At 43.9% G+C, this 27,411-nt stretch overlaps 1 protein-coding gene across 4 annotated transcripts in view; it reads right to left on the bottom strand.

The window, feature by feature from the left end:
- Positions 1–27,411, bottom strand: part of LOC126299109 (uncharacterized) — a 372,168-nt gene that overhangs the window by 220,768 nt on the left and 123,989 nt on the right. Inside the window, exon 1 of one of the 4 annotated variants that reach the window (XM_049990787.1) lies at positions 23,613–23,789. The exons of 2 other annotated variants lie outside the window; for them this stretch is intronic. In XM_049990787.1, the coding sequence (XP_049846744.1) occupies positions 23,613–23,636 (24 nt within the window). In that variant the 5' untranslated portion in view covers positions 23,637–23,789. Of the gene's footprint in view, positions 1–12,141; positions 12,232–23,612; positions 23,790–27,411 lie in introns of those variants that run through there. One more of the 4 variants, XM_049990788.1, reaches the window with a different exon arrangement.

Below are 27,411 nucleotides of genomic sequence, written 5' to 3'. Positions count from 1 at the left end.
CAACAGGATAACGCTCGTCCACATACCGCTATTGTAACCCAACATGCCCTGAGGGGTGCCGACATGTTGCCTTGGCCTGCTAGATCACGAGTTTTGCGTCTAATCGAGCACATATGGGTCATCCTAAACCATCATTAACCGTCCCTGTATTGACCGACCAAGTACAACAAGCATTGAACTCCATCCCATGAACTGACATCCAGCATCTGTACAACACAATGCATGCACGTTTGCAAACTTGCACTCAATATTTTGGCGGCTGGACCGGTTGTTAATGTACCAGAATTTCACATTGGCGATAGCTTATCTCGCACTGATATTAATATGTGATCTTGCAATGTTAACCTCTTAAATACGTTACCAGGACAAATGTAATCCCGAAATTTCATTACTGAACATTAATTATTATTTGGTGTTTCGTTTTTTTCCGTCAGTCCGTTGGTCACGTTTTCTTGGAACGTATGCTCTCAGAATTTTAACAGAAAACCTCTCCATGATACATAACGCCTCATTTTTAGCATTTGTCATTGGCGTTTACTGGGGCTCTCCATTACGCAGTCACAATTATAAAACGATCCAGTAACAAAACCTGTAACTTTTCATCGAATCTTGACTGGTAAGGGTGCCAGACTGACGAGCAATACGCAAGAATCGATCGAACTAGTGTTTTGTAAGCAACCCTTCTTTGTGGGTGAATTACGTATCCTGAAAATTCTCCCAACGAATGTCAGCCTCGCATCTGCTTTTCCTACAGCTAGTTTTAAAGGGTGATTTAATTGTAGGTCGCTCCTGACGGTTACCACTAATTACTTCAACCGCTTTTAATGTTCCCAGTGATTTATCTCTAATAGCATAGTATACTACCAACGGCCTTGCCGCAGTGGTAATACCAGATACCGGCAGATCACCGAAGTTAAGCGCTGTCGGGCTGGGCTAGCACTTGGACGGGTGAACGTCCGGTCTGCCGAGCGGTGTTGGCAAGCAGTGTGCTGATTGCGTGCCCTGCATATCCGCATCCTGTGACGCCTGTGCTCTGAGGTTAACACGGCGGCCGGTCGGTACCGTTGGGCCTTCTAAGGCCTGTTTGGACGGAGATTAGTTTAGTTTAGCATAGTATACTAACAATTGATCTCTTAGCCTCGGTGCCGCGCGGTCTGAGGAGTCTTGTCACGGCCTGTGGAGTTTTGTCACGGCCCGCGAGGCTCCCCCCGTCGGAGGTTCGAGTCCTCCCTCGGGCATGGGTGTGTGTGTTGTCCTTAGCTTAAGTTAGATTACGTAGTGCGTAAGCTTAGGGACCGATGAACTCCGCAGTTTGGTCCCATAAGACCTTACCAAAAATCCACAACTTTTTCTTAGCCTTAGCGTTACATTTACTTACGCCCAGGGTTAACTATCAGTTCTGCACTAATCATCGTACATCCATAGTTCTTTCTGCATTTCACTACAGCCGTCTGGCATTGCAAGCTACCTATAGATAACAGAATAATCTGCGAATAACCTCACGGAGCTTCCTACGTTATCCATTTAATCATTAAATGCATTATAAACAGTAACAACCCTTTACCATTTTCATGGAGGACTCCCGAAATAACGTTTACATTTGTGGATTTAATGCCATTAAAAACGTGTTGAGATCCATCACCAGGGAAGCCCAGACTCAAGTCAGAAATAGGGTCCGCCAATCAGCAGACTCTTATTTTCTTATATAGGACATGTATTCGCAATTGTGAATATGATCCACTGTCGGCTGTATACTGGAATGAGGGCAACGAAAACTTGTGCCACACGGGACACGAAGCCGGCTTTCCGTTTGATTCGAACAGTTGCCTTAACAGCTGCAGCTTCCGAAAACGAATCACCGCCAGACTCAAACTTCCATACGTCACAACCTGCACTCGTACGTTACCTGTACTCCCGTCCAAGGAGGACATACTTATTGAGAGTTGAGGGCCTGGTATTGGTGAATAAGTACGAAATAGCAGTGCCTATGTTATTAAGAAGTACGATGCAACATTTCTTCGGACATGCATACATCGTAGTTCTTAATAACTCAGGGATTGCTATTTCGTGTTCGTCTTATTCTGTTCACTAAACGCAATTTGGAAGTGTGCCGAAGTCAAGAAACAAGCAAACAATCTGAGAGCCTCTGTCTACACCACAGTGGATATCATGGACGCACAGAACGCGCTGTCTTTCGCAAAATCTCAATTTACGGAAACCATGCTGGTTTTTATAGAGAAGATTTTCATTCTCCAAAACTTCATAAAGTATCAGCGTGAAGCATTCTCTATATTTCTTGAGCAGATTGACATCAGCGACATACGCTCAGGCGCGAACCCAGGGTTTGGTTCTGGGGAGGTTCTCAGTTTGTTACTGTCTCCTCCTCCTACAAAAAAAATCCGTAATATAATTTGCTGTCATCTCCAATTTCAACATGCCATAGATTTATATGACTTCAGTTATAATAACACTAAACTATATAAAATGTTTTAACAATAACAATAAATTGTTTAATACTCATAAAATATTTTAACGTAATAATAATAAAATAACTCTCATTATTTACTCTGTATTGAGTGAAATGTATATCCCAGCTGTTTTCTATTGTCATTTATTATGTTTTCCATCATTCCTTAATTGCTTCTGTATTCTCGGGCCGGGTGGGGTGGCCGAGCGGTTCTAGGCGCTACAGTTTGGAACCGCATGACCGCTAAGGTCGCAGGTTCGAATCCTGCCTCGAGCATGGATGTGTGTGATGTCTTTAGGTTAGTTAGGTTTACGTAGATCTAAGTTCTAGGAGACTGATGACCTCAGAAGTTAAGTCCCATAGTGCTCAGAGCCATTTGAACCATTTGAAATAATAACAAACATGTTACTACATTACAGTTTTCAGTTATTCTCTTGTGTTACGTGAAAAGCAATTTTTTGCAGCACAAGTTTCGTTAGGATAAATTACTGTTTGGTTCTGATTACGATGTGTTATCTTATTTATCCATATGTGCCATACTGGAATTGTACATAGTTGGCCAATGTATATCAGGATCTATGAGTGTCGGCGTTTTTCGAACATATTTCAACTGAACACCTAACTTTTACTGTTCACTGTGTTTCGGTATGGTGTGTTTCCTGTATGAAGAGTTGCCAACTGTCGCTATGTGTTTGTCGTTTTTTGTGTTGTGATGTCTGCATATTCTTTTGTATTTTGTGTGTGTGTGTGTGATTTTTTGGAGATATTAAGTTATTATTTGGTCTGATTATGTTCTGAACCTCTGTTACTGTTTTTGTGGCCGACATGATCGGTGAGTTCTTACGCACATTGACTGGGTCATTTATTCAAAAATGGTTCAAATGACTCTGAGCACTATGGGACTTAACATCTGAGGTCATCAGTCCCCTAGAACTTAGAACTACATAAACCTAAGTAACCTAAGGACATCACATACATCCATGCCCTAGGCAGGATTCGAAGCTGCGACCGTAGCGGTCGCTCGGTTCCAGACTGAAGCGCCTAGAACTTCTCGGCCACACTGGCCAATTATTACTTTCTTCTTCATTACAAAGGCTCTTTGTATGTGAAAGTATTCCTGTACCGTTGAGGAGTTTTTTGTTTCCGTCGTTTATTCTAACAATGTTGATATCATGTTCCATGGTAGATGGATCATGTCCATGTTTTATTAGGTGTTCAACAAAGGTGGCATGACAATTTTCATATTTCCAACTTGTTATGTGTTTTTTACATCTAGTTTTGAAATTTCTGCCCGTCATTCCCAAGTACATTTATTTACAGTGTTGACATTCTAACTAGTATATACAAGCTCCTTGATGTTTGTCGGGTTACTCTGTTCGCGTTTGTAAACGTGACTGGAGTATGTGTCTTGTTCTGTACGCTGTGTAATCTTTTTTCCTCAGTAGTTTTGCTATTCTGTGTGTTGATTTGTGTTTGTATGTTAAAGAGTTCTATGCCTTATTAAAGTCATGCCAATACACATGTCAAATACACAGAACATAAACATCCAGTAAAGATAAGGAAAATAGATCCGTGTGTAGAATATAAGAAATGGGCTCTGAGCAGCCGTCTTAGGTTGTTTGTAGATGATGCTGTCATTTATCGTCCAGTAAAGTCATCAGAAGATCAAAATAAATTGTGAAACGATTTAGAAAAGCTATCTGTATAGTACGAAAATTGGCAGTTGACCCTTAATAATGAAAAGTGTGAGGTCATCCACAAGAGTGCTAAAAGGAATCCGTTAAACTTCGGTTACACTATAAATCAGTCAAATCTAAGGGCCGTAAATTAAACTAAATAGATAGGAATTGCAATTACGAACAACTTAAATTGGAAAGAACACATTGAAAATGCTGTGGGGGAAGGCGAACCGAACACTGCGTTTAATTGTAGAACACTTAGAAGATGCAACAGAAATACTAAAAGAGACTGCCTACACTACGCTTGTCCGTCCTCTTTTGGAGTACTGCTACTCGATGTGGGATCCTCATCAGGCAGGATTAGGGGAGTACATCGAGAAAGGTCAAAGAATAGCAGCACGTTTTGCATTATCGAGAAATAGAGGAGAGAGTTTCACTGACGTGATACAGTGTATGGGGTGGCCATCATTAAAACAAAGGCGTTTTTCGTTGTCACGAAATGTCAGTCACTAACTTTCTCCTCCGAATCCAAAAATATTTTGTTGGCGCCTACCTACGTAAGGAGAAACGATTGTCATAACAAAATCAGTGCTCTCGCGGAAAGATATAGCGTTCATTTTTCCGCGCGTTTTTCGAGATTGGAATAATAGAGAATTATTGTGAAGGTGGTTCGATGAACCCCCTGACAGGCACGTAAGTGTGATTTTCAGAGGATCCATGTAGATGATGTATTTTACAACCTACGTTACAATTCTCCATGCTAGTCTATTCTGTGCGAGCTTCTTCATCTCTGCATAAGTAGGAACCTACGTCCACTAGAACCGGCTTGCTGTATTCAAGACATGTCCTCCCCCCCCCCCCCCCCCCCACTTTCTCTCCCCCGTACAGAATTATTCCCGAGGATCCGCATCTAGATAGCTCTATAATTATTGCATCTGCCTGCCGATCCTTTTTTGAGCGATAATAATCTGCGCTTCTTTCCAAACGCATGGCGCCCTTCGTCTGTCCTGCGACCTACGATAAACTGCTGCGAGAAGGGGGGCACGGTTTTTCATATAATTTCACAGCTACCTCATCTGGTTCAGATGCCTTTGCAGTGCTGAGCGATTTCGGTTGATTTTCTATTCTGCTGTAGAGTCACAGGTACCTGCTTTGGCGCAGTCGCATTTTCACTGTTGAGCGATTTTAGCTGCTATTCTGTTTCGCTGTCACTTATCGCAATATCTGCCATTTAAACTCTGGTATGGTGGTTGAAAGGCGGAACAGAATTACGATCCTACGCGGTGAAACAATTTCGGAAGACGGAAATTATTATTTAGGCCTCTTCGCTTTCAATTTCGGTGTCTGTATCGACACTGTGCGACTGAATATATGATCTCGTTCCTTTTCCTGATCTTACATAGGATCAAAGCTTCTTATGGGTTTTTGGAAAGGTCGGTTGGCAATATTTTTTTCTCGAATTCATTGAGCGCTTCTCACATTGATCTCGTTTAGTTCTATTCAGTTTTTGTTTATGTACTAGACTTTTATTTCGGTTAAATGTGTGATGAAGCTCTCTTTGCTTCCACAGTAACTACCCAACACGGGTATTGAACCATTGTGGGTATTTACGATCCCTCACAAATATGTCCCAGACTTATGGTCTAAAACGAATTGTACATGTTTCTAAACTTTACCCATTAGTAACTTCCTCGCACATTAAAACTGTGTGCCAGACCGAGACTCGAACTCGGGACCTTTGTCTTTCGCGCGCAAGTGCTCTACCAACTGAGCTACCCAAGCACCACTCACGCCCCGTCCTCACAGCTTTTAGGTCCGGCACACAGTTTTAATCTGCCAGGAAGTTTCATATCAGCGCACACTCCGCTGTAGAGTGAAAATTTCATTCTAGATTTACCCATTTGTGTTTCACATATTCGTCGTCAGAGCTGAACATTTGCTGTTGAATACTCAGATAGGTTGCGATTTCTTTCCTGTAACTTTTACTATGTAAAAATATTCCCCTGTCTTTCCTGTAACACCTGCAATCACTGATGTTACCATAGCCGTATGATCACTCATTCACTCCCTACGTTAACTAATTCAAAAATTTTATATCTGCTGGTTACTAATGTAGGAAGTCTAAGTCATTGCTATAACAACTTGGTTATCTATTTGCTTGAAGTAATTTTGAGTCGAAACAGTCAGAAAAATCTCATACTCATCCCTGTCTCTCACCAGTCTTAATTGCAAGAATCTCCCGTTCTATAACTGGCAAACTGAAGTCTCCCCTCTGGCAAGAGCATTGTCAGGGAACTTAATCGCGATATTCTGCAAGTTTTCTCTGTAGCGTTCTCCCACTACAGCGTCGGAGGCTGGCGGTCTGTAAGAGCATCCGATTAACAGGTTCAACTCCTCCTCATTTTAATTTCACTTAAATTATTTTAAATTGGAATTCTGTAATAGCCTCACTCGGTACGATAGGGTTCTTTATGGCAATAAATACGCGGCAACCATAGACGTCTAGTCCATCCTTGCGATGCATATTCCAATCTGAATGCAGTATTTCACTTCTATTTATTTTTGGTTTCAACTAGGTCTGTGTTTCTAATATTATGTAGGCATTATTACTTTTAATAAACGAAACACAACTGGGAACTTATCATGGATGCTCCTGCAGTTTATCAACATCTCCATTAATACACATATCAAAAAAAAGTTTTTCATCACCTCGGTTCCGAGAGTTTCAGAACCAGTACAGAAAACTGGAGTAGAAATTAACACAAAACATCATTTCCGCCCGTTTTATTGCTCATGAAAACCACGCATTGCATGTTGTACCACTACACAGTGAGAAATTCGGAGGTGGTGGTCCAGATTGCTGCACACACTGGTACCTCTAATACCCAGTAGTACGTCCTCTTGCATTGATGCATACCGGTTTCGTCGTGGCATACTACCCAAAAGTTTATCGAATCACTGTTCGTCCAGATTGTTCCACTCCTCAACAGTGATTCGGCGTAGATCCCGCAGAGTGGTTGGTGGGTCTTGTCTTCCATAAACAGCCCTTTTCATGCGAGGCATGTTCCATTGCGTTCATATCTGGAGAACATGCTGGCCACTCTAGTGGAGCGATGTCATTATCCTGAAAGAAGTCATTCACAAGATGTGCAAGATGGGGGTGCGAACTGTCGTCCTCGAAGACGAATTCCTCGCCAACATGCTGCCGATATGGTTGACTATAGGTCGTAGGATGGCATTCACTTATCGTAGCCGTTACGGCGCCTTCCATGACCACCAGCGGCGTGCGTCGGCCCCACATAATGCCACCCCAAAACAGCAGGGAACGTCCACCTTGCTGCACTCGCTGGACTGTGTGTCTAAGGCGTTCAGCCTGACCGAGTTGCCTCCAAACACGTCTCCGACAATTGTCTGGTTGAAGAGATGTGCGACACTTATCGGTGAAGAGAACGTGATGCCAATCCTTAGCGGTTCATTCGACATGTTGTTCGGCCCATCTGTGCCGCGCTGCATGGTGTAGTGGTTGCAAAGATGGACCTCGCCACGGACGTCAGGAGTGATGTTGCGCATCACGCAGCCGACTGTGCACAGTTTGAGTCGTAACGTGACGTCCTGTGGCTGCACGAAAAGCATGATTCAACTTGGTAGCGTTGCTGTCAGTGTTCCTCCGAGCCATAATCTGTAGGTAGCGGTCATCCACTGTAGTAGTAGCCCTTGGGCGGCCTGCGTGAGGCATGTCATGACAGTTCCTGTATCTCTGTATCTCCTACATGTCCGAACAACATCGCTTTGGTTCACTGCGAGACGCCTGGACACTGCCCTTGTTGAGAGCCCTTCCTGGTACAAAGTAACAATGCGGACGCGATCGAACCGCGGTAGTGACCGTCTAGGCATGGTTGAACTGCAGACAACACGAGCCGTGTTGGAATGACTGAAAGTGATAGGCTGTCGGGCCCCTGCGCCTAATAGGCACTGCTTACGCATGGTTGTTTACACCTTTGGGCGGGTTTAGTGTCTTCTCCTAACAGTCAAAGGGACTGTGTCTGTTATAAAATATCCACAGTCAACGTCTATCTAGTTCTGGGAACCGTGGTGACGCAAAACTTTCTTTGGTGTGTGTATTTTCCCTTTCTGATCTGCAAGAATGTAAGTTTTTCTCCAAGAGTAACGTGGATGATCTTTCTCCGAATGCGGCAGGTAATTCAGCACTGACCCAATGGGGCGCTTTTGCCTGGAAAAAAAAAGTACCCATGTACACGCCACACGTACTCTGTTGCCAGAGTATCCACTTCCTTTCTGTGGTACACGCCTGACATACTGAGGAGGGTCCTACAGTTCACCACCCGATAGCGGAGATTGAGATATTCGCAGAGAGATCGGCTCGTAACCGTCTCAGCCTCTGATTTAGATCTTTCAATTGGCTATATACAAGAGGAGCACGAGAGATAATAGCTACTGTGTTACAAATAGCGAGCCATGATTCCACCTCGCGTAAGAGGCTAGCTGTCTTCATCAGTCTAACCAACCGTCCAAAGGAAACAAGATTGGCCTCAGAACCCAAAAGGCTAGCGGCATTCGTGCCGGCACGAGTTACTGCTATTTACAGTCAGTTGCATCCATTGCGTTCAATAACCGCCGGCAGAGCCTCCTCTACATCTCGGACGAGATCAGCGGTTAAGAATACAGAGTGCACACTGGCCATCTTTAGCGAGTTACGATGCTATTTCTCTGAGGAACTCCATTAGTGACACGGAGCGACGCGGCGCAATGGTTAACACACCGGAAGTTCACTGAGGCTTTTTGCAGATGATGCTGTGGTGTATCGAGAGGTTGCAACAATGAAAAATTGTACTGAAATGCAGGAGGATCTGCAGCGAATTGACGCATGGTGCACGGAATGGCAATTGAATCTCAATGTAGACAAGTGTAATGTGATGCGAATACATAGAAAGATAGGTCCCTTATCATTTAGCTACAAAATAGCAGGTCAGCAACTGGAAGCAGTTAATTCCATAAATTATCTGGGAGTACTCATTAGGAGTGATTTAAAATGGAATGATCATATAAAGTTGATCGTCGGTAAAGCAGATGCCAGACTGAGATTCATTGGAAGAATCCTAAGGAAATGCAATCCGAAAACAAAGGAAGTAGGTTACAGTACGCTTGTTCGCCCAATGCTTGAATACTGCTCAGCAGTGTGGGATCCGCACCAGGTAGGGTTGATAGAAGAGATAGAGAAGATCCAACGGAGAGCAGCGCGCTTCGTTACAGGATCATTTAGTAATTGCGAAAGCGTTACGGAGATGATAGATAAACTCCAGTGGAAGACTCTGCAGGAGAGACGCTCAGTAGCTCGGTACGGGCTATTGTTAAAGTTTCGAGAACATACCTTCACCGAAGAGTCAAGCAGTATATTGCTCCCTCCTACGTATATCTCGCGAAGAGACCATGAGGATAAAATCAGAGAGATTAGAGCCCACACAGAAGCATACCGACAATCCTTCTTTCCACGTACAATACGAGACTGAAATAGAAGGGAGAACCGATAGAGGTACTCAGGGTACCCTCCGCCACACACCGTCAGGTGGCTTGCGGAGTATGGATGTAGATGTAGATGTATTCTGGAGGACAAAGGTTCAAATCAGCGTCAGACCATTCCGATTAAGGTTTTCCGTGATTCCCCTAAATCGCTCCAGGCAAATTTCAGGATGATTCTTTGAAAAAGCATGGCCGAATTTGTGCCCCATTCTTGAAACATTCCGCGATGTCGATGTGAAGCTAAACCATGATCTTCCTTCCTTCCTTTTATTAGCCAACTAACATTGGATTTTCCAGTGATCAACATACCCATCATCCGCGCATGTTCGGCCTTGGCAGGGAAATCGATCAATGGCCCAACGGACGAGGCATCCAGTGTTGGCTCAGGTTTGTTATCAACACTTGGCAGCACCTCGTACCCGTCGCTAAAGGAAAAGGCTGGGAGCAAATTGAGACGCGTGTGGCGCGACGAAGCGTTTTTGTAACATCACAGGTTCAAACGGGACCGCGTAAATAGGGACGGGACGCGACTGGGACACGACACGTGCCTGCGCCGGGTCGCGCAGCGCTCAGGGGACAGTCGTCTGACCGGTTCCTACATTCGAGACATGCGAACTCACCACCGTGTGCAATTCACCCGAGAGTAAGGAGAAGCCGTTCGTAGTACGACTTTTTTTATTTTGTCCAGGCGATGTTGAAGATCTTTCATAAAAGTTAAAACCTGCATCATGCATTAAACAGCGGTAACTATTTTATTTCGACTGTCGATTCCGGTCACAATCTGACCGTCCTCGGACCTTCTGTACCAAAGGAGAACATTTATGTATAAAATTCATGACGATAGCTACACATAGTACCTCACAAAATATTTTTCGACGAAAATACATTCATTGTACACGGATTGTGAATTGTACAAAGAAATTCTAAGGGACCAAACTACTGACGTCATCGGTCCCTAGTTTTACACACTTCTGAAACTAAATGAAACTAACGTATGCTAAGAACAACACATACACACACACTACACACACAGACACACACACACACACACACACACACACACACACACACATGCCAGAGGGAGGACTCGAACCTCCGGCGGGAGGGGCCGCGCAGTCCGTGACATGGCGCCTAAGACCGCTCGGCCACTCCGCGCCGCACAACTACAATAGATAATAGCTTTGAAAACACTGGAACTATTCTTAATGTATACACTTTTTTATGAAGCTTACAATGAAGCCATTAAGTGATTTTAATTTGCTACGTGAATACATTTGCCACCAACAGTACTGAGCTGCACATCATCAGAATTAGTTATTGCAGCTGTGGAATGCACAGTTAAATGTCTATTTTAAGTACATTCTTAGTATGACTGAGTGACACTCTATGCTCTACGAAAAACGTTTCCCGACGTGCTGTGAACAGTTACTGTATGTTCTTCATGTATATGTGTTCTCCTTTGGTACAGATGGCCCGAGGATGATCAGAGTGTTTGCGAAATGGATTTTCATAGCAAGTATAGCTTTGTATTGCATGGTCCAGATCCTCACCCTTACGAAATTTTTCTATGTTCATTTGTCTTTGCCGGCCGCGGTGGTCTCGCGGTTCTAGGCGCGCAGTCCGGAACCGTGCGACTGCTACGGTCGCCGGTTCGAATCCTGCCTCGGGCATGGATGTGTGTGATGTCCTTAGGTTAGTTAGGTTTAAGTAGTTCTAAGTTCTAGGGGACTAATGACCACAGCAGTTGAGTCCCATAGTGCTCAGAGGCATTTGAACCATTTTTCATTTGTCTTTATTTTTATTTGTAGCATTATTTGCTGCAAACAGTGTACGAAATTGTATATGACTACATTTTGTAATGACTGAGACTGAGTATAACTCTTCTAGTTCAATTGCTGTCACAGCAAACGGCATACTTAACGTCGCAGAGTACCGCACCACAATACATTTAAGCAGAGTATATATTTAGAGCGGTTGGTAATAGATAATTGTGCACGTAGCCTAGATCATGGCAGCGACTGTTCAACTGGCTGAGTGCTCCCTTCATTAGAAAGGGAAACTGATATCTCAAAGAGAACGAAGTAAGAAATACTTTGTGATAAAGGAAGATAATTAGGCGTAATTTTTGTGTGGCGACATATGAATCTCATGTTTCGTAGGAGACTCAGATAGTATAATATTCCTCACTTAAAAAATCGTGTAACATATTAGTTATTATTGCCAATAATGCTATCCTAATTTTCTATCCACCAATAGCAAGAGACTACACTTCACCTACTCCCAGCGTAGGTACCTTCACTACAATAGTTACACTGAGAGTACGTTTTACCTAAATCGCTGAATTCGCCTCAACTACAAATAACTGTAAAAGATCGTGAGCCACATGAAATAACAATGTAAAAGTTATAACAAGCAGTAAGCTACGTTAGATTTTACAATTCTTGAAATCTGACTTACGTAAGTCGGAGGAATGTCAGTACGATGCCAAAGTATGTAGAAGTACCGCTGCTCAGACCCTAGTTCTGGATGTGAGAAGAGAGAAAACTCTACTGGGATTTAAAATGCGGTACAGTCATATCGCATCATACGAGGCGGCTGGACTTTGACCATAGCTGACACACGCCAGTACAATTAAAGTGAGACGCTATGATAGCTGAGGAATGAACTGAACTCTGGGAGGTCAACAGCGATAAGAGTGTCTATAACCGAAAGGAAAGCTAGAGTTTCCTATGGCAAGAGCAGTTTTCGTCCTTCAAGGGGTAACGGGAAAATTCCCAGAAAATTTTGAATCCAGTAGTGACGGCTTTATGAAATTTAGCGTTATAGGAATGTAACAGCCAGCGAATTGTTCCTCAGCAGCGCCTCGTGAAAGTGACAGAAATTTAAGAAATGTGGAGTAACGGAAAAGTAGATTTTCTACGTAAGAGGTTACCTACAGAACGCTTTCATAATCTGTAAATGAACTCTGACAGTGTATTCGGCGTCTATACGAAACTGGGCAACAGGGGTACGTTAGGACGTGAAGACAGAGAGAGAACAGTGATGGTTGTGCGTTTATTAAATTCTTACAAATCTTCCTACACAAGTATTGAACCATCCGAAATTGCAATATGTCATTGAAAGAACGATATTTGTAGTAAAATTGCTCGCGAGCGTTCAATAGCCGTTTGTCAGCTGGTATCACACATATTCTCTCTCTTTTTTTTAAATCTGATTTTGTTCGTTAAGGCTCGTTGCATTTATTCGGGACGAACATCCCACAACATCCATTCAAGTTCATCGTTAATCCGTTCACTCAGTTTTCTTTATTATACAGAGCAGCTAACTCTCTGACCGATGACGCTGAGCTACCGTGCCGGCATTCTCGGGCTGAAAGGTGTACCCGGTAATATTAAATATGTTATTGTGATATGCAGAATACAGAATAGTGTACGGTAATTTAGTGAGATATTTGCAAGTCGCGCGTCTTCAGTCACAGCAGTTTATTTTTATATTTAAATATGACACTTTTCAAAATGGAATTGTACCTCAGAAACGTGTTGGAATTAAACATAAAAATTATAGTATTATGACTGAACATGCCGTATTACTAGCTAAAATTTTTGCTTTATTGTGGTTACAGTCTTGGACCACAATGTTTATTTGTAATCAGGGTATTAATTCCGGTCGGTAATGGCCATCTTTAGATCTAGAAAAACTTGAATTGGAAGAAGCATGTAAGTGAACATCTCAGACAAATAAGTTCAGTTACTTTTGCTCTTCATATAGTTGCTAATCTTGGAAATAAACGTATCAACCTCCTGACATATTTTGCATTTTTTACAATGGATACTGTCGTACGGAATAACTTTCTGGGGTAACTCATCATTTAGACAGAAAGTATTGACTGCACAAAAGTGAGCAGTGATAATAATGTGAGCTGTTCATCCACGGACCTCATGAGGAGCTAGGCAATTTAACTGTGCCGTCACAATACATTTTTTCGGTACTGAAATTCCTCATGAATAATCCAACACAAGCTGAGAAAAACAGTGATGTATATACCTACAACAGTAGAGAGAACATTACCTTTAATAACCATTGATAAAGCTGTCAGTGGCTCAGAGACGAGTTCAATATGCAACAATAAAATTTTGGGTTCATTTGTCCAATAACATGTCTACCAGGTAGCGAAGCAAGTTTTAAATCTAATTTAAAATCAGTTCTCCTGGAGAACTTCTATTCTACTGACGAAATTCTACTTAAAAACTACTAGCCAGAAAAAAACTTGTTTTTAAGTGCATCTGCAAGAGCAGGAAATTAAATGTGAATGTTAACAGTAATCACGATTACACATCCTATAAACTGATTCATTTGAAATCATTTCGACAAAAGAATCGTTCAAATGATCTATGGAACATGTAACTAACTAACTAAACACGTAGAAGCAGCGTAATTCACAAAACACTACTAACTATACAAATGTAAAGCAGGAAACAACTGTGCAACATATCCATACCTGAGTCAAAGCATGTTGCATTACATTTATCACGCCAATACATATGATGGCGCAGTAGGAATCATTGGCCATTTCGGCTTCGTCAAACAAAATTATAGTATGTAAATAGCACCATTCAAGCGTACGAACATGAAGACAAACTCAGTACGTCAGTATAACTAAGTTTTCTTCATGTGCAGTATGTACACTTGAATTTAAAATTCATAATTTTATTTGTTTGATGAAGCCAATATCGCTAATGATTTTGACTGTGCCATCACATGAAAAACCGTGATATGTGCAATGAAACACGTTTTCACTCAAGTAGGAATCTGTTGTAAAGTTATTTTGTAGACGTTTTCTGCTTTACATTTGCATAGTTATGTGTGTTTTGTAAATTAGGCTTTACATTCTTATAGTTAGGACTGTTCAGTAAATTATGCTGCCTCTATGTGCTTATATTTCCTAGGTCCGAAGATGGTCATTACCGACTGAAACTAATAACCTGATTACAAATAAACATGCTGGGCCAAGACTGGAATTATAATAAAGCTATTATTTTCCTGAACCGCTGGAAATGTTTTCGTGACAACTTGCAACTAGAAAAAATATCCGTATCCTATAAACTACAGTCACGGACAGCACACGACTACGGTAGGTAGTTTTCAAGGGCGTAATGCTTAATGGACCGACTAGTTGTGGTATTGAGTAACCGTGGACGACACAAAATGATGAGACAGCCTCACAGGCTGAAAAAGTCACAATTTCCGCGTATTGCGCAGAATACTGCCACGAGGGTGGGTCCCTGGAGAAGTGTCTGTGGGAAACAAAACTACGACGTGTTGCCAATATTTTATATCCAGGAATTCTACCTCGAGCTAACAGCTGTTCTTCGCTTTCAGTGTGTGTTTCTTGCAGTACTAGAACGTCCATTTTGTGTTCGTCTAAGATCTTAGTGAGGTAATCACTCTTGGCTCTACTGATGCCTTCGATGTTTAATTGGCATATAGTTAGTTGTGGGCCTGTTGTTCGTGTTTGGAACTGTGACTGTGCTGACGATCCACAAACAATGAAGCATATCGCTGTGGACTGCCCCCTCCGTGCCTTTCCTGGAAATCTAGTGGATTCGAACCTGGTTACTTCCTAAGTGGTGGACTGGATCAATGTCTTAGATATAAAGACCTAAACTGTATTTCAATGTGTCTGTGTGTTATTGTGATTGTTATGCTATCATACGCTAAATAAATAAATAAAAACTACGATGCGTTCCAGGAGCATCTACATCTACATTCATACCCCGCAGGCCATCATACGTAGCATGGTTGAGGGTACTTTGTACAACTGTTAGTCATTTACTTTCCTATTCCACTCGCAAATGGAACGAGGGAAAAACGACTATCTACATGCCTTCGCGCGAGCCCTAAATTCTTGTATCTTATCTTCGTGGTCCTAAAGCGGGATTTATGATGGTTGCAGTAAGATCGTTCTACAGTCTTTCGCAAAATCCTGTTCTCTAATCATTCTCGGTAGTGTGTAACGAAAAGGGCTTCTTTTTCTATCCAGTGATTTCTATTTGAGTTCAGGTAGCACATCCATAATACTCTATTGTTGATCGAAACTTCTGGTAACAAATCTAGCAACATGCTTCTGAATTTCCTCTTCTATGTATTCCTTTAATCTGACCTTCTTGTTGCCGGCCGGAGTGGCCGAGCGGTTCTAGGCGCTACAGCCTGGACTCGCGCGACCGCTACGGTCGCAGGTTCGAATCCTGCCTCGGGCATGGATGTGTGTGCTGTCCTCAGGTTAGTTAGGTTTAAGTAGTTCTAAGTTCTAGGGGACTGATGACCTAAGAAGGTAACTCCCATAGTGCTCAGAGCCATTTGACATTCTTGGTATCCCAAACACTCTTAGAGTACTCAAAAATGGATTGCGAAAGTGTCCTGTACGCGGTCTCCTTTACAGAAGGGTTAAACTTTCCCACAATTCTCTGAATAAACCCAAGTCGACCATTCGCCTTCCCTACGACAAACCTTACGAGCTCATTCCATTTTACATCACTTTGCAGCGTTACTCCTGGATATTTAATCGACGTGAATGTGTCAAGTAACACACCACTAATACTATATTCGAATATTACAGGATTGTATTTCCTAGTCATCTTTACTAATCAAAATTTTTCCACACTTCGATCAAGATGCCATTCATCATATCCAACAGAAATTATATCAAAGTCGTCTTTTATCTTCCTGCAGTCACTTGCAGACGACACTTTCCCGTACACTAAACCCTCAGCAGCAAACAGTCTCAGACTGCTGCTCATATTATCCGTCATATCATTGATGTGCACTCTAATCAGAAGAAGGAGAAGTAGACACGCCATGAAGGAAGTATCCGAATGAGACGGAAATCGGTAGATGTGATGCACATGTATGGACAAACAAATGATTACAATTTCAGAAAAATTCGATGATTTATTCGAGAGAAAGAGCTTCCCAAATTGAGCGAGTCAAAAACACGTTGCTCCACCTCTGGCCCTTACACAAGCAGTTATTTGCCCTGGCACTGATTAACACAGTTGTTGGATGTCATCCTGAGGGATATTGTGCCCAATTCTGTCCAAATGGCGCTCTTGATCTTCAGAATCACGAGCTAGTGATATGATCCAAACGTTCTCAATTGGGGAGAGATCGGTGACATTGCTGGCCAAGGTAGGGTTTGGCGAGCTCGAAGATAAGCAGCAGAAATTGTCGTCGCGTGCGGTCGGGCATTATCTCGATGAAATGTAAGCCGAGGATTGATTGCCATGAAGGGCAACAAAAGGAAGCGGAGAATATTTTCGTCGTAACGCTGTGCTACGGGTGCCGCTACGAAAAGAAATGAGACTCCAGATCAAAACTCGCGGGTGTCAGCCCGTATGGTGGGCGACAGCTAGGTTGATATCCCACCGCTGTCCGGGGCGTCTCTGCACACGTCTTCCGCGCTGAATCTCGTTGACTGGAATAGAACTGTCTTCAGTGATGAGTCCGCTTCGAACTGAGCTCCGATGATCAACAAAGACGTGGTTGGAGACGCTTCGGACAGCAGTGGTATGCAGCCTGACTGTCGCCCGCGATACGGCCCGAAAGCTTTTGACAATGCTGACTGGAATACTCTCTTTCAAATTCTGAAGGTGGCAGGGGTAAAATCCAGGAAGCGAAAGGCTATTTACAATTTGTACAGAAACCAGACGGCAGTTATAACAGTCGAGGGGCATAAAAGGGAAGCAGTGGTTGGGAAGGGTGTGGGACAGGGTTGTAGCCTCTCCCAGATGTTATTCAGTTTATTCAGTCCTTATATTGAGCAAGCAGTAAAGAAAAGAGAAGAAAAATTTGGAGTAGGAATTTAGTCGAGTTAAATCGGGTGATGCTGCAGGAATTAGATTAGGAAATGAGACGCTTAGAGTAATAAATGAGTTTTGGTATTTGGGTAGAAAAATAACTAATGATGGTCGAAGTAGAGAGGATATAAAATGTAGATTGGCAATGGCAAGGAAAGCGTTTTTGAAAAAGAGAAATTTGTTAACATCGAGTATAGATTTATGTGTCAGGAAGTCGTTTCTGAAAGTATTTGTATGGAGTGTAACCATATATGGAAGTGAAACGTGGACGATAAATAGTTTAGGCAAGAAGAGAATAGAAGCTTTCGAAATGTGATACTACAGAAGAATGCTGAAGATTAGTTGAGTAGGTCACATAACTAATGAGGAGGTACTGAATAGAACTGGAGAGAAGAGAAATTTGTGGCACAACTTGACTAGAAGAAGGGATCGGTTGGTAGGACATGTTCTGAGACATCAAGGGATCACCAATTTAGCATTGGAGGGCAGCGTAGAGGGTAAAAATCGTAGAGTGAGACCAAGAGATGAATACACTAAACAGATTCAGAAGTATGTAGGTTGCAGTTGGTACTGGGAGATGAAGAACCTTGCACAGGATAGAGTAGCATGGAGAGCTGAATCAAACCAGTCTCTGCACTGAAGACCACAACTACCCAAGAGTGATGGGCTGGAGGTCCATTTCATTTCATAGCAGGGCCCCTTTGGTTGTCATCCGCGGCACTCTTACAGCACAGCGGTAGGACGGCGATACTCTACGCCCCGTTTTGTGGCTCTTCACGGCAAGTCATCCTGGGCTTACATTTCACCAAGATAATGCCCGCCCGCACACGGTGAAAGTTTTTACTGCTTGGCTTCGCGTTTGCCAAACCCTACTTTGGCCAGCAAGGTTGCCGGATCTCTCTCCAATTGGGAACGTTTTTGTCATGCCACCAGTTCGTAATTCTGACGATTTAACGCGCCAGTCGGACAGAAGTGGGCACAAGAACCGTTAAGGAGGATATCCAACAACTCTGTCAGTCATTGCTAGGCTGAATAACTACTTGCATAATGGGCATAGGTGGACCAGCGCGTTATTGGCTTGCTCAAGTAGTAAAGCTCTATGTCTTGAAGAAATCATCAAATTTTTCTGAAATTGTAGTCATTTGTTTGTCTATACATGTGCATTACATCTTCCGATTTCCGTACCAATTCTTTCATTGTGCGTCTTTTTTTGTCTCGGCTTGTTTATAGAGAACAAAAGCCGTCCTGTCACACTTACTTGGGGCACCCCTGGCGATGCATTGGGCTCCGATGAACGCGCGCCGTCCTAGTTTACATACTGGGTTCTGTTCAAATGGCTCTGAGCACTATGGGACTTAACTCCTGAGGTCATCAGTCCCCAAAACTTAGAACTACGTAAACGTAACTAGCGTAAGAACAACACACACATCCATGCCCGAGACAGGATTCGAACATGCGACCGTAGCGGACGCGCGGTTCCAGAGTGTAGCGCCTAGAACCGTTCGGCCATCCCGGCCAGCCTGGGTTCTGTTACTCAAAATGTTTTCAGGCCACTCTTATATCTGAGAACCTCTTCCGTATTATCGAACCTTTTTAACAGTTAGTATCGTGGCACTCTATCAAACGCTTTCCGTAAATCTAGGAGTATGGAATTCGCCTGTTGCCCTTCATCCAGTGCCTACAGGATATCGTGCGTGAAAAGGGCAGGCGATGCGTTTTAAATTCGTGTCGAATTGCGGATAGAATATTTCCTCTCTCGAGGAAATTTATTATATTCGAAATTAGAATATATTAAACAATTCTGTAACAACAACGGAACAAATGAAACTGTGTACTTCAAGAAAAATTTGCAAAAGCGTGCTTTATGTTCGAACGGAGGAAATTTATAAATTCACGTAGTGTTCTCCGAAAATTGAGAATCGCGACAGCGATGAAGGAGAGAAGATTAGGATTTAACATTCCGTCGACTACGAGGTCGTTAGATAGTCACACAAGTTGGGGATTCAGGTAGAATGGGTAAGGAAATCAGCGGTGTCCTGTTTAAGGCAAACCAATCAGGCATTTGCCTAAAGTGATTCAGGGAAGCCGTGGCGTCACTATATATGGATAGCTGGACGGGGATTTGTGTTCAAATGTGTGTGAAATCTTAAGGGACTTAACTGCTAATGTCATCAGTCCCTAAGCTTACACACAACTTAACCAAATTATCCTAAGGGCAAACACACACCCATGCCCTAGGGAGGATTCGAACCTCCTCCGGGACCAGCTGCACAGACTATGACTGCAGCGCCTGGACCGCTCGGCTGATCCCGCGCGACGGGGGATTTGTAACGCCGCTCTTTTGAATGCGAGTCTTGTGTCTTTCCATTGCAACACCTCACTCAGTGCGACAGCAAAGATCCAGAAATGAGTTTAATTCCGATTCAGTGAGAACATTGCTTAGGAATGTTATTTATACACGTGTCTATGTCTTGTGATACTCGTATTTTTAATGCTTGAACCTCAGAAGTGATGCACTATTACTATTTGCGACAAATTTAAAATTAATCCCATACAATAATACTAGTATTTTTACGCTGCAGAAATACGTTTGATTTATCAACTTAGATAATGGTTCAAATGGCTCTGAGCAATATGGGACTCACCTTCTGAGGTCATTAGTCCCCTAGAACTTAAAACTAGTTAAACCTAACTAACCTAAGGACATCATACACATCCATACCCGAGGCAGTATTCCAACCTGCGACGGTAGCGGTCTCGCGGTTCCAGACTGCAACGCCTAGAACCGCGCCTCCACTTCGACTTAGATAATCTAAAAGCTTCTCAACCGACTGCTGTTGGACGAAAAAGTTTGCCAGAAACATGTTTCGGAATGTACTATTTATACTAAAAGTTAATCAGCATATTTTTAGTGACCATTTAGGACACAGGAAATAACTTATATGTTATTTTCATACATATATACTTCAACATCCACATTTGAGCTAGCCAAAAGGTATTGGTGAAGTTAAACATTTCATCTACTACATGTTTCTTAGAAACAATACGAGCGTAATTCAGAAGAATTGGGTAAAGAATCGGCAGAGACCTTGTCGAAATTAAGGGTGACCACGGGGACCTAAATCAGTTTCCCGGACTGGGAATTGAACCCACATTTCTTGACTACGAACCGAACATGGTGGTGCCATGGCCGGAATGGTTCCTTTGAAAAGTATGTGGCCAACTTTGTTTCCCACACTTGACCAGAACGAACTTGTGTTTCGCGTCTAATGACACCGTGGCACACGGGGCAAGCGCTTGTCTTCCTGAGTGTGATTTTAGTGCCTTAACATCCCAATTCAAATCCCCGCCACGTCCCTCTGCCCACTGATTGAGATATTCTATGGTTCTCCTAAACTTCTTCAGGAGAACGTCGGGGTAGTTTCTTAGGCAAGTTGGTGACCGATTACCTCCCCCCTCAAGCCGACTTGTTCGAAACTGGGTTTATGTCGAGACCAAGCAAAATGTAGGAGGAAATTGGCCACGGATTAGTTTAATAAAAGCAATTTTGATAACCTGTGGAAGTACTAAACCTGGATGCCCAGGTAGGGATTTGAAACTCGCTCCACTGCCAGAGGCGGGTAAGGCAGGCTGCTCCAAAAATATCCATTACGAGGATATGTATTAAGCTGAGGTTTTCACTAAGTTATAGCGGAACATGGAGTACATTTTCTGGCATGCACAAGTAATTACTAAAGTTTATAGCTGCAGAGTTATTAGACAGACCGTCTTCCTTTTAAATGAAACTTAATTTTTCTGTGCCGTACTGCGTCTGGAACAGCAATTTGAGCAGCAGTTGTCACCATAGCGACACAACGAACTGACACAAATCGGTTACTTCAAGGACAGCTCCGAGTCGGACGCCTTTTATCGTGTATTCCACTGACCTCAAACCACAGCCACTTGAGACTTCAGTGGTAGGAGGGCAGGTTGGAGGTTTTTCGTGTTTTCTGATGAAAACTGGTTTCGCCTTGGTGGCAGTGATGGCCGTGTGTTGGTTAGAAGGGCCTGCAACCAACCTCTCTGCGTGCTGGACACACTAGACTGATACCTGGAGCCATGGTCTGGGTTTCGATTTTGTACGACAGCAGCAGCACTCTCGTGCTTATCCCTCGCACCCTGACTGCAAATTTGTTCGTCAGTCTAGTAATTCGACCTGTTGTGCCGCTATTCATGAACAGCATTCCAGGGGGTGTTTCCCAACCGGATAACACTCGCCCACGTACCGCTGTTGTAACCCAACATACTCTGCAGAGTGTCGAAATATTGTGTTCGATCACCAGACCTGACTCCAATCGAGAACATATGGGATATCATCGGACGACAACTCCAGCGTCATCCGCAACTAGCATTAACCGTCCCTGTATTGACCGACCAAGTGCATCAGGCATGGAACTCAGTCCCACAAACTGATATCTGGCACCTGCCATGAGTGCACGTTCTGGCGGTTGCACCGATTATTTATACACCAGCATTAGACATTTGTAATGGCGAGTACATTAATTTGTGATCTTGCAGTGCTAATCACTTAAATATGTTACCTAGACAAATATATTCGCGAACTTTCATTACTCTAAATTAATTATTTTTTAGTGTTGCGAATTTTTCCGTCAGCGAATTATTCATATTATTCTAAGACAATGTTTTCGGATGTCTTAGAAGAAAATAAAGAAAGTATGTTTTGTGTATGTATTGTGAGATATCGATAGCATCGCGCTCCTGTTCATAGCTGAGTTTGCAGCCCGGCGCTTCTTACAGTCTTGGATGCGCGATTGTTATTCAGTGCCCGTGATGTTATTCCGCAAATGTCGCTTTAGTCTGGTATTTTCTGTCCCTGAAGGATGGGGTGGCTACGGTATCGTAATATATCGGGCTTCACATCCCAAGCCTCTCATAAAGTGACGAGACGTTCCTGTTTTTAAAATTATTCGAAAATATTATTTCGATAAACGTCCGATCGTGGTAGCTGAGTGGTCAGCGCGACGGAATGTCGTGCCTAACGACCCGGGTTCAATTCCCGGTTGGCTCGGAGATTTTCTCCATTCAGGGACTGGGTGTTGTGTTGTTCTTATCATCATCATTTTCATCCCCATCGACACGCAAGTCGCCGAAGTGGCGTCAACTCGGAAGACTTGCTCCAGGCGAACGGTCTACCCGACGGGAGGCCACACGGCATTTCCATTTCGATAGACGCCTTAATTAAGCTGTCATAATTACGTGGAGACTGCACCACCGCTTTGGTTTTGTCGTATCTCATTTCATGACTTTAATTCGGGCAGTGCCGGACGACAGTGTATTTATTGGGATATTTCAGTCAGTAAACAAGGACAGAGGTTTCACTTTAAGCAAGACTTAAGGTCTGGTGCTTAAAAATCATGAAGATTTGGTGGGTACCTCATTCGTCAGCCAGGAAACACCAGTTGGATGTGCATTTCACCCACAAACGTCCTGGATTAGATTAAAAAAAAAAAGAAAAAAATTGTTCATAGCTCTGTTATAAGAAGAAAGCGAAGAGGAGGAGGAGATTATAGAGTTTAACGTCCCGTCGACAAAGAGGTCATTAGAGACGGAGCACAAGCTCGCAGTAGGGAAGGATGGGGAAGGAAATCGGCCGTGCGCTTTCAAAGGGACCATCCCGGCGTTTGCCTGAAGCGATTTAGGGAAATCACGCAAAGCCTTAATCGGGATGGCAGGATGCGGGTTTGAAGCATCGTCCTCCCGAATGACAGAAAGCGACTCAACAATACCACAGTACGGATCGAGTCCAGGCAGCGAACGCACACAAAAGCACCGTTCGCACAATCTGAAAAAAAAAAAAACTGCCCGGTAAGTCGGTCAGCAACGTGCAGAAATGGAATCGTCAACCCGAATATGTTGTATCTACCGACCGCGGCGAGGTGCCCTCAGAAATTAACTAGGCTACAGAAATTATTTCTGGTCTAGTGGTTATTGGGTGACTAGTGGAAAGTGGACACGAAACATGGTGGTGAGAAGGAAAAGCTGAAAGTAAAGTACGGTGAGGATTGAGTACTGCACCTGAGCGGGCGGGCCTGGCGTCATTCTGTGGCGGGAGCGCGCACACGACTGCTTGGGCCAGGCCTGGTCTCCTATGGCAAGGCAGGAAACAGCCAATCACAGCCCGCCACCCAATGTCACCGTTGCCCAACAGGGCGTCAGCTGGCTACCGCACCGCGCGCGCGCCGCCCGCCAATTGAAACCGCCGTGGGGTGGCGCCACATCGATTGTCTTATATCACGGCGCGCCACTAAATTTCCTGTCACTTTGTCGGTTACAGTGTCAAGCAGTTTGCTCTTTCGTGGCAGGAGGATTTTTCCAGAGCTCCCTTTCTGACTACTGATGCAGACAGATTTCTGACACGTATTCTGAAAATGATCTTTCATTTGCCTCAACCATCACAAATCGTCACGCTTTTTAACACTTCACATCTACATCAATATCCGGCAAGCCAAATGACGGTGTGTGGCGGAGGCATGGGCGTCACCGCCGGAGGGGGAGGGGAGGGGACCGTGCCTCTCGAATAGTTTTTGAAAACCAGTTTCAATTTTTTGAGGTTTAAATGACAAAAAAGACACCGTTGAACGAGTATATCCAAGCATAACTAATTACACATACTAAAAGCTATTGTACAGTAAAAATTAACAGTTTGCTGGATTTATTAACGTCCCGGTAAACTAAATGCACTTGCGTTTTCTCTGAAAAGACACTATTCCAAGTTTTACCGATTTCTGTCGGTACGACTACGAGTGATGAAAGAGCGGTGTAGATAAGCACGAATCTTCTGGTTTGCTGTAAGTTTGTAGGATGGGTGGCCAGGAGGCAAACGGTTAACAATCGAACGCCACGCGACATTCACTTACAAAAAAAAATGGCTCTGAGCACTATGCGACTTAACTTCTGAGGTCATCAGTCGCCTAGAACTTAGAGCTAATTAAACCTAACTAACCTGCCCGAGGCAGGATTCGAACCTGCGACCGTAGTGGTCACTCGGTTCCAGACTGTAGCGCCTAGAACCGCACGGCCACTGTGGCCGACATTCACTTACAGTCCGGTGATGGTTTGGTAGTACAGTTTCTGTACAGTCAGTGTATGTGCCAAGATGTATTACTATGAAGAGAGTTCAAAGCACTTCTTCAATACAGACTTTCTTTAAAAGGAAAAGGGTGATGGTAATTAAAGTTTTATTACAGAATGTATTCCAGTTTACTCAATCTCACCAGTACAATGTTGTAGAACACCGAGGTTGTAGCAATTTTTTTCTAAACCGATTTAAATATAGCATCTAGCCTTATATGTTCTACACAAATAATTTTAGGACATAATGCATAATAATCATACACACACTGTCGAGATATTTAAATGTTAGTACACAAATCAGAAAAAGTTTTGCGTCATCCCAGTTCCCAGAATTCTTCAAGACAGACGTTGATTGTGCATATTGTATCACAGACACAGTCCCTTTGACTGTTAAGAGATGTCACTAAACCCGCTCACATATGTAAACAACCGTGCACGAGCAGCGCCTATTAGACGGAGGGGGTCCGACAGCCGATGAGTTGCAGTTACTCCACCAGGAAGGAGGTACACGGTTCGTGTTGTCTGCAGTTCAGCCATGCCTAGACGGTCAATATCGCGATTCGATCGCGTCCGCATTGTTACTTTGTGCCAGGAAGGACTCTCAACAAGAGCGTGTCCAGGCGTCCCGGAGTGAACCAAAGCGTTGTTGATCGGACATGTAGGCGATATAGAGACACAGGAACTGTCGATGACATGCCAAGCTCAGGCCGCCCAAGGGCTACTACTGAAGTGGATGACCGGCCGGCCGGTGTGGCCGTGCGGTTCTAGGCGCTTCAGTCTGGAACCGCGTGACCGCTACGGTCGCAAGCTCGAATCCTGCCTCGGGCATGGATGTGTGTGATGTCCTTAGGTTAGTTAGGTTTAAGTAGTTCTAAGTTCTAGGGGACAGATGACCACAGATGTTAAGTCCCATAGTGCTCAGAGCCATTTGAACCATTTTTTTGAAGTGGATGATCGCTACCTACGGATTATGGCTCGGACGAACCCTGACAACAACGCCACAATGTGGAATAATGCTTTTCGTGCAGCCATAGGACTTCGTGTTACGACTCAGACTGCACTCCCGACGTCCATGGCGAGGTCCATCTTTGCAACCACGACACCATGCACCGTGGTACAGATGGGCCCAAGAACATGTCGAATGGAGCGCTCAGGATTGGCATCACGTTCTGTTCACCGGTAAGTGTCGCGTATGCCTTCAACCAGACAATCGTAGGAGACATGTTTAGAGGCAACCTGGTCAGGCTGAGCGCCTTAGACACACTGTCCAGCGAGTGCAGCAAGTTGGAGGTTCCCTGCTGTTTTGGGGTGGTATTATGTGAGGCAATCTACGCCGCTGGTGGTCGTAGAAGGCGCCGTGCCGGCCGCGGTGGTCTAGCGGTTCTAGGCGCTCAGTCCGGATCCGCGTGACTGCTACGGTCGCAGGTTCGAATCCTGCCTCGGGCATGGATGTGTGTGATGTCCTTAGGTTAGTTAGGTTTAAGTAGTTCTAAGTTCTAGCGGACTGATGACCACAGATGTTAAGTCCCATAGTGCTCAGAGCCATTTTTTTGAAGGCGCCGCAAGGGCTGTACGATACGTGAATGCCATCCTCCGACCGATAGTGCAACCATATCAGCAACATATTGGCGAGGCATTCGTCTTCATGGACGACAATTAGCGCCCCCATCGCGCACATCTTGTGGATGACTTCCTTCCGGATAACGACATCGCTCGACTAGAGGGGCCACCATGTTCTCCAGACACAAACCCTATTGGAATGCCTGGGATAGATTGAAAAGGGCTGTTTATGGGCGACGTGACCCATCAACCATCCTGAGGGATACACGCCGAATCGCCGTTGAGGAGTGGGACAATCTGTACCAACAGTGCCTTGATGAACTTGTGGATAGTATGCCATGATGAATACAGGCATGCATCAGTGCAAGAGGACGTGCTACTGGGTAGTAGAGGTACCGGTGTGTACAGCAGTCTGAACCACCACCTCTGAAGGTCTCGCTGTTTGATGGTACTGAGTTGATGCGAAACGTTTTTTGACGTGTGTATTATATAACTTTTTATACTCGGTAACCGCAAGACACGTTTTAAACGAGGGTTAAATTGGCAGCCTTAGGAGTTTGAAGTGCCATGGACTTATATGGTCTGTGGCATTCAGAATGCTCCAAAAGCGGTTTTAGACCTCAATATTTTCAAAAGTTTTTAAGGGGATTTCCAGTTTAGAATCTCTTGAGTCGTCGTCGTCGTACCCCCACCCCCCTCTCCTACCGCGCTGGCGATTCCCGTGGACGGAGGGTGCTTCTGCAACCACCAAATGTTCATCCTTCCTTCTTCCATTCGCGAATGACGAGTGGGAAGAACGATTGTCGGTCTGTATTAGCTCGCATTCCTCAAATTTCCTGGTTGTGATCATTTCGCGAAACGTAAATGGGACGAAGTAATGTGTTGTCCGACTCTTCCCGGAAAGTACTCTGGTGAAATTTGATAGCAAACCTCTCCGTGACTCACAACGTCTCCCTCGTAGTGTCTGCCACTGAAGTTTATTGAGCATTCCCGTAACGCTCTCGTGTGGAATAAGCGATCCCATGACGAAACGCTCCGCTCTTCGCTGGATTTTATCTACCTCTTCTATCAGTCTTACCTGATAAAGGGTTCCAGACCGATGAACACTACTCAGGGACCTGGCGAACAAGCGCCTTATAAGACACTTCTTTAGTGGATGAGTTACGTTTCTTTATGATCC

This window comes from Schistocerca gregaria, chromosome X (assembly GCF_023897955.1).
Source record: "Schistocerca gregaria isolate iqSchGreg1 chromosome X, iqSchGreg1.2, whole genome shotgun sequence".
Lineage (NCBI taxonomy): Eukaryota > Metazoa > Arthropoda > Insecta > Orthoptera > Acrididae > Schistocerca > Schistocerca gregaria.
This window is presented reverse-complemented; position numbering and strand designations above follow the sequence as displayed.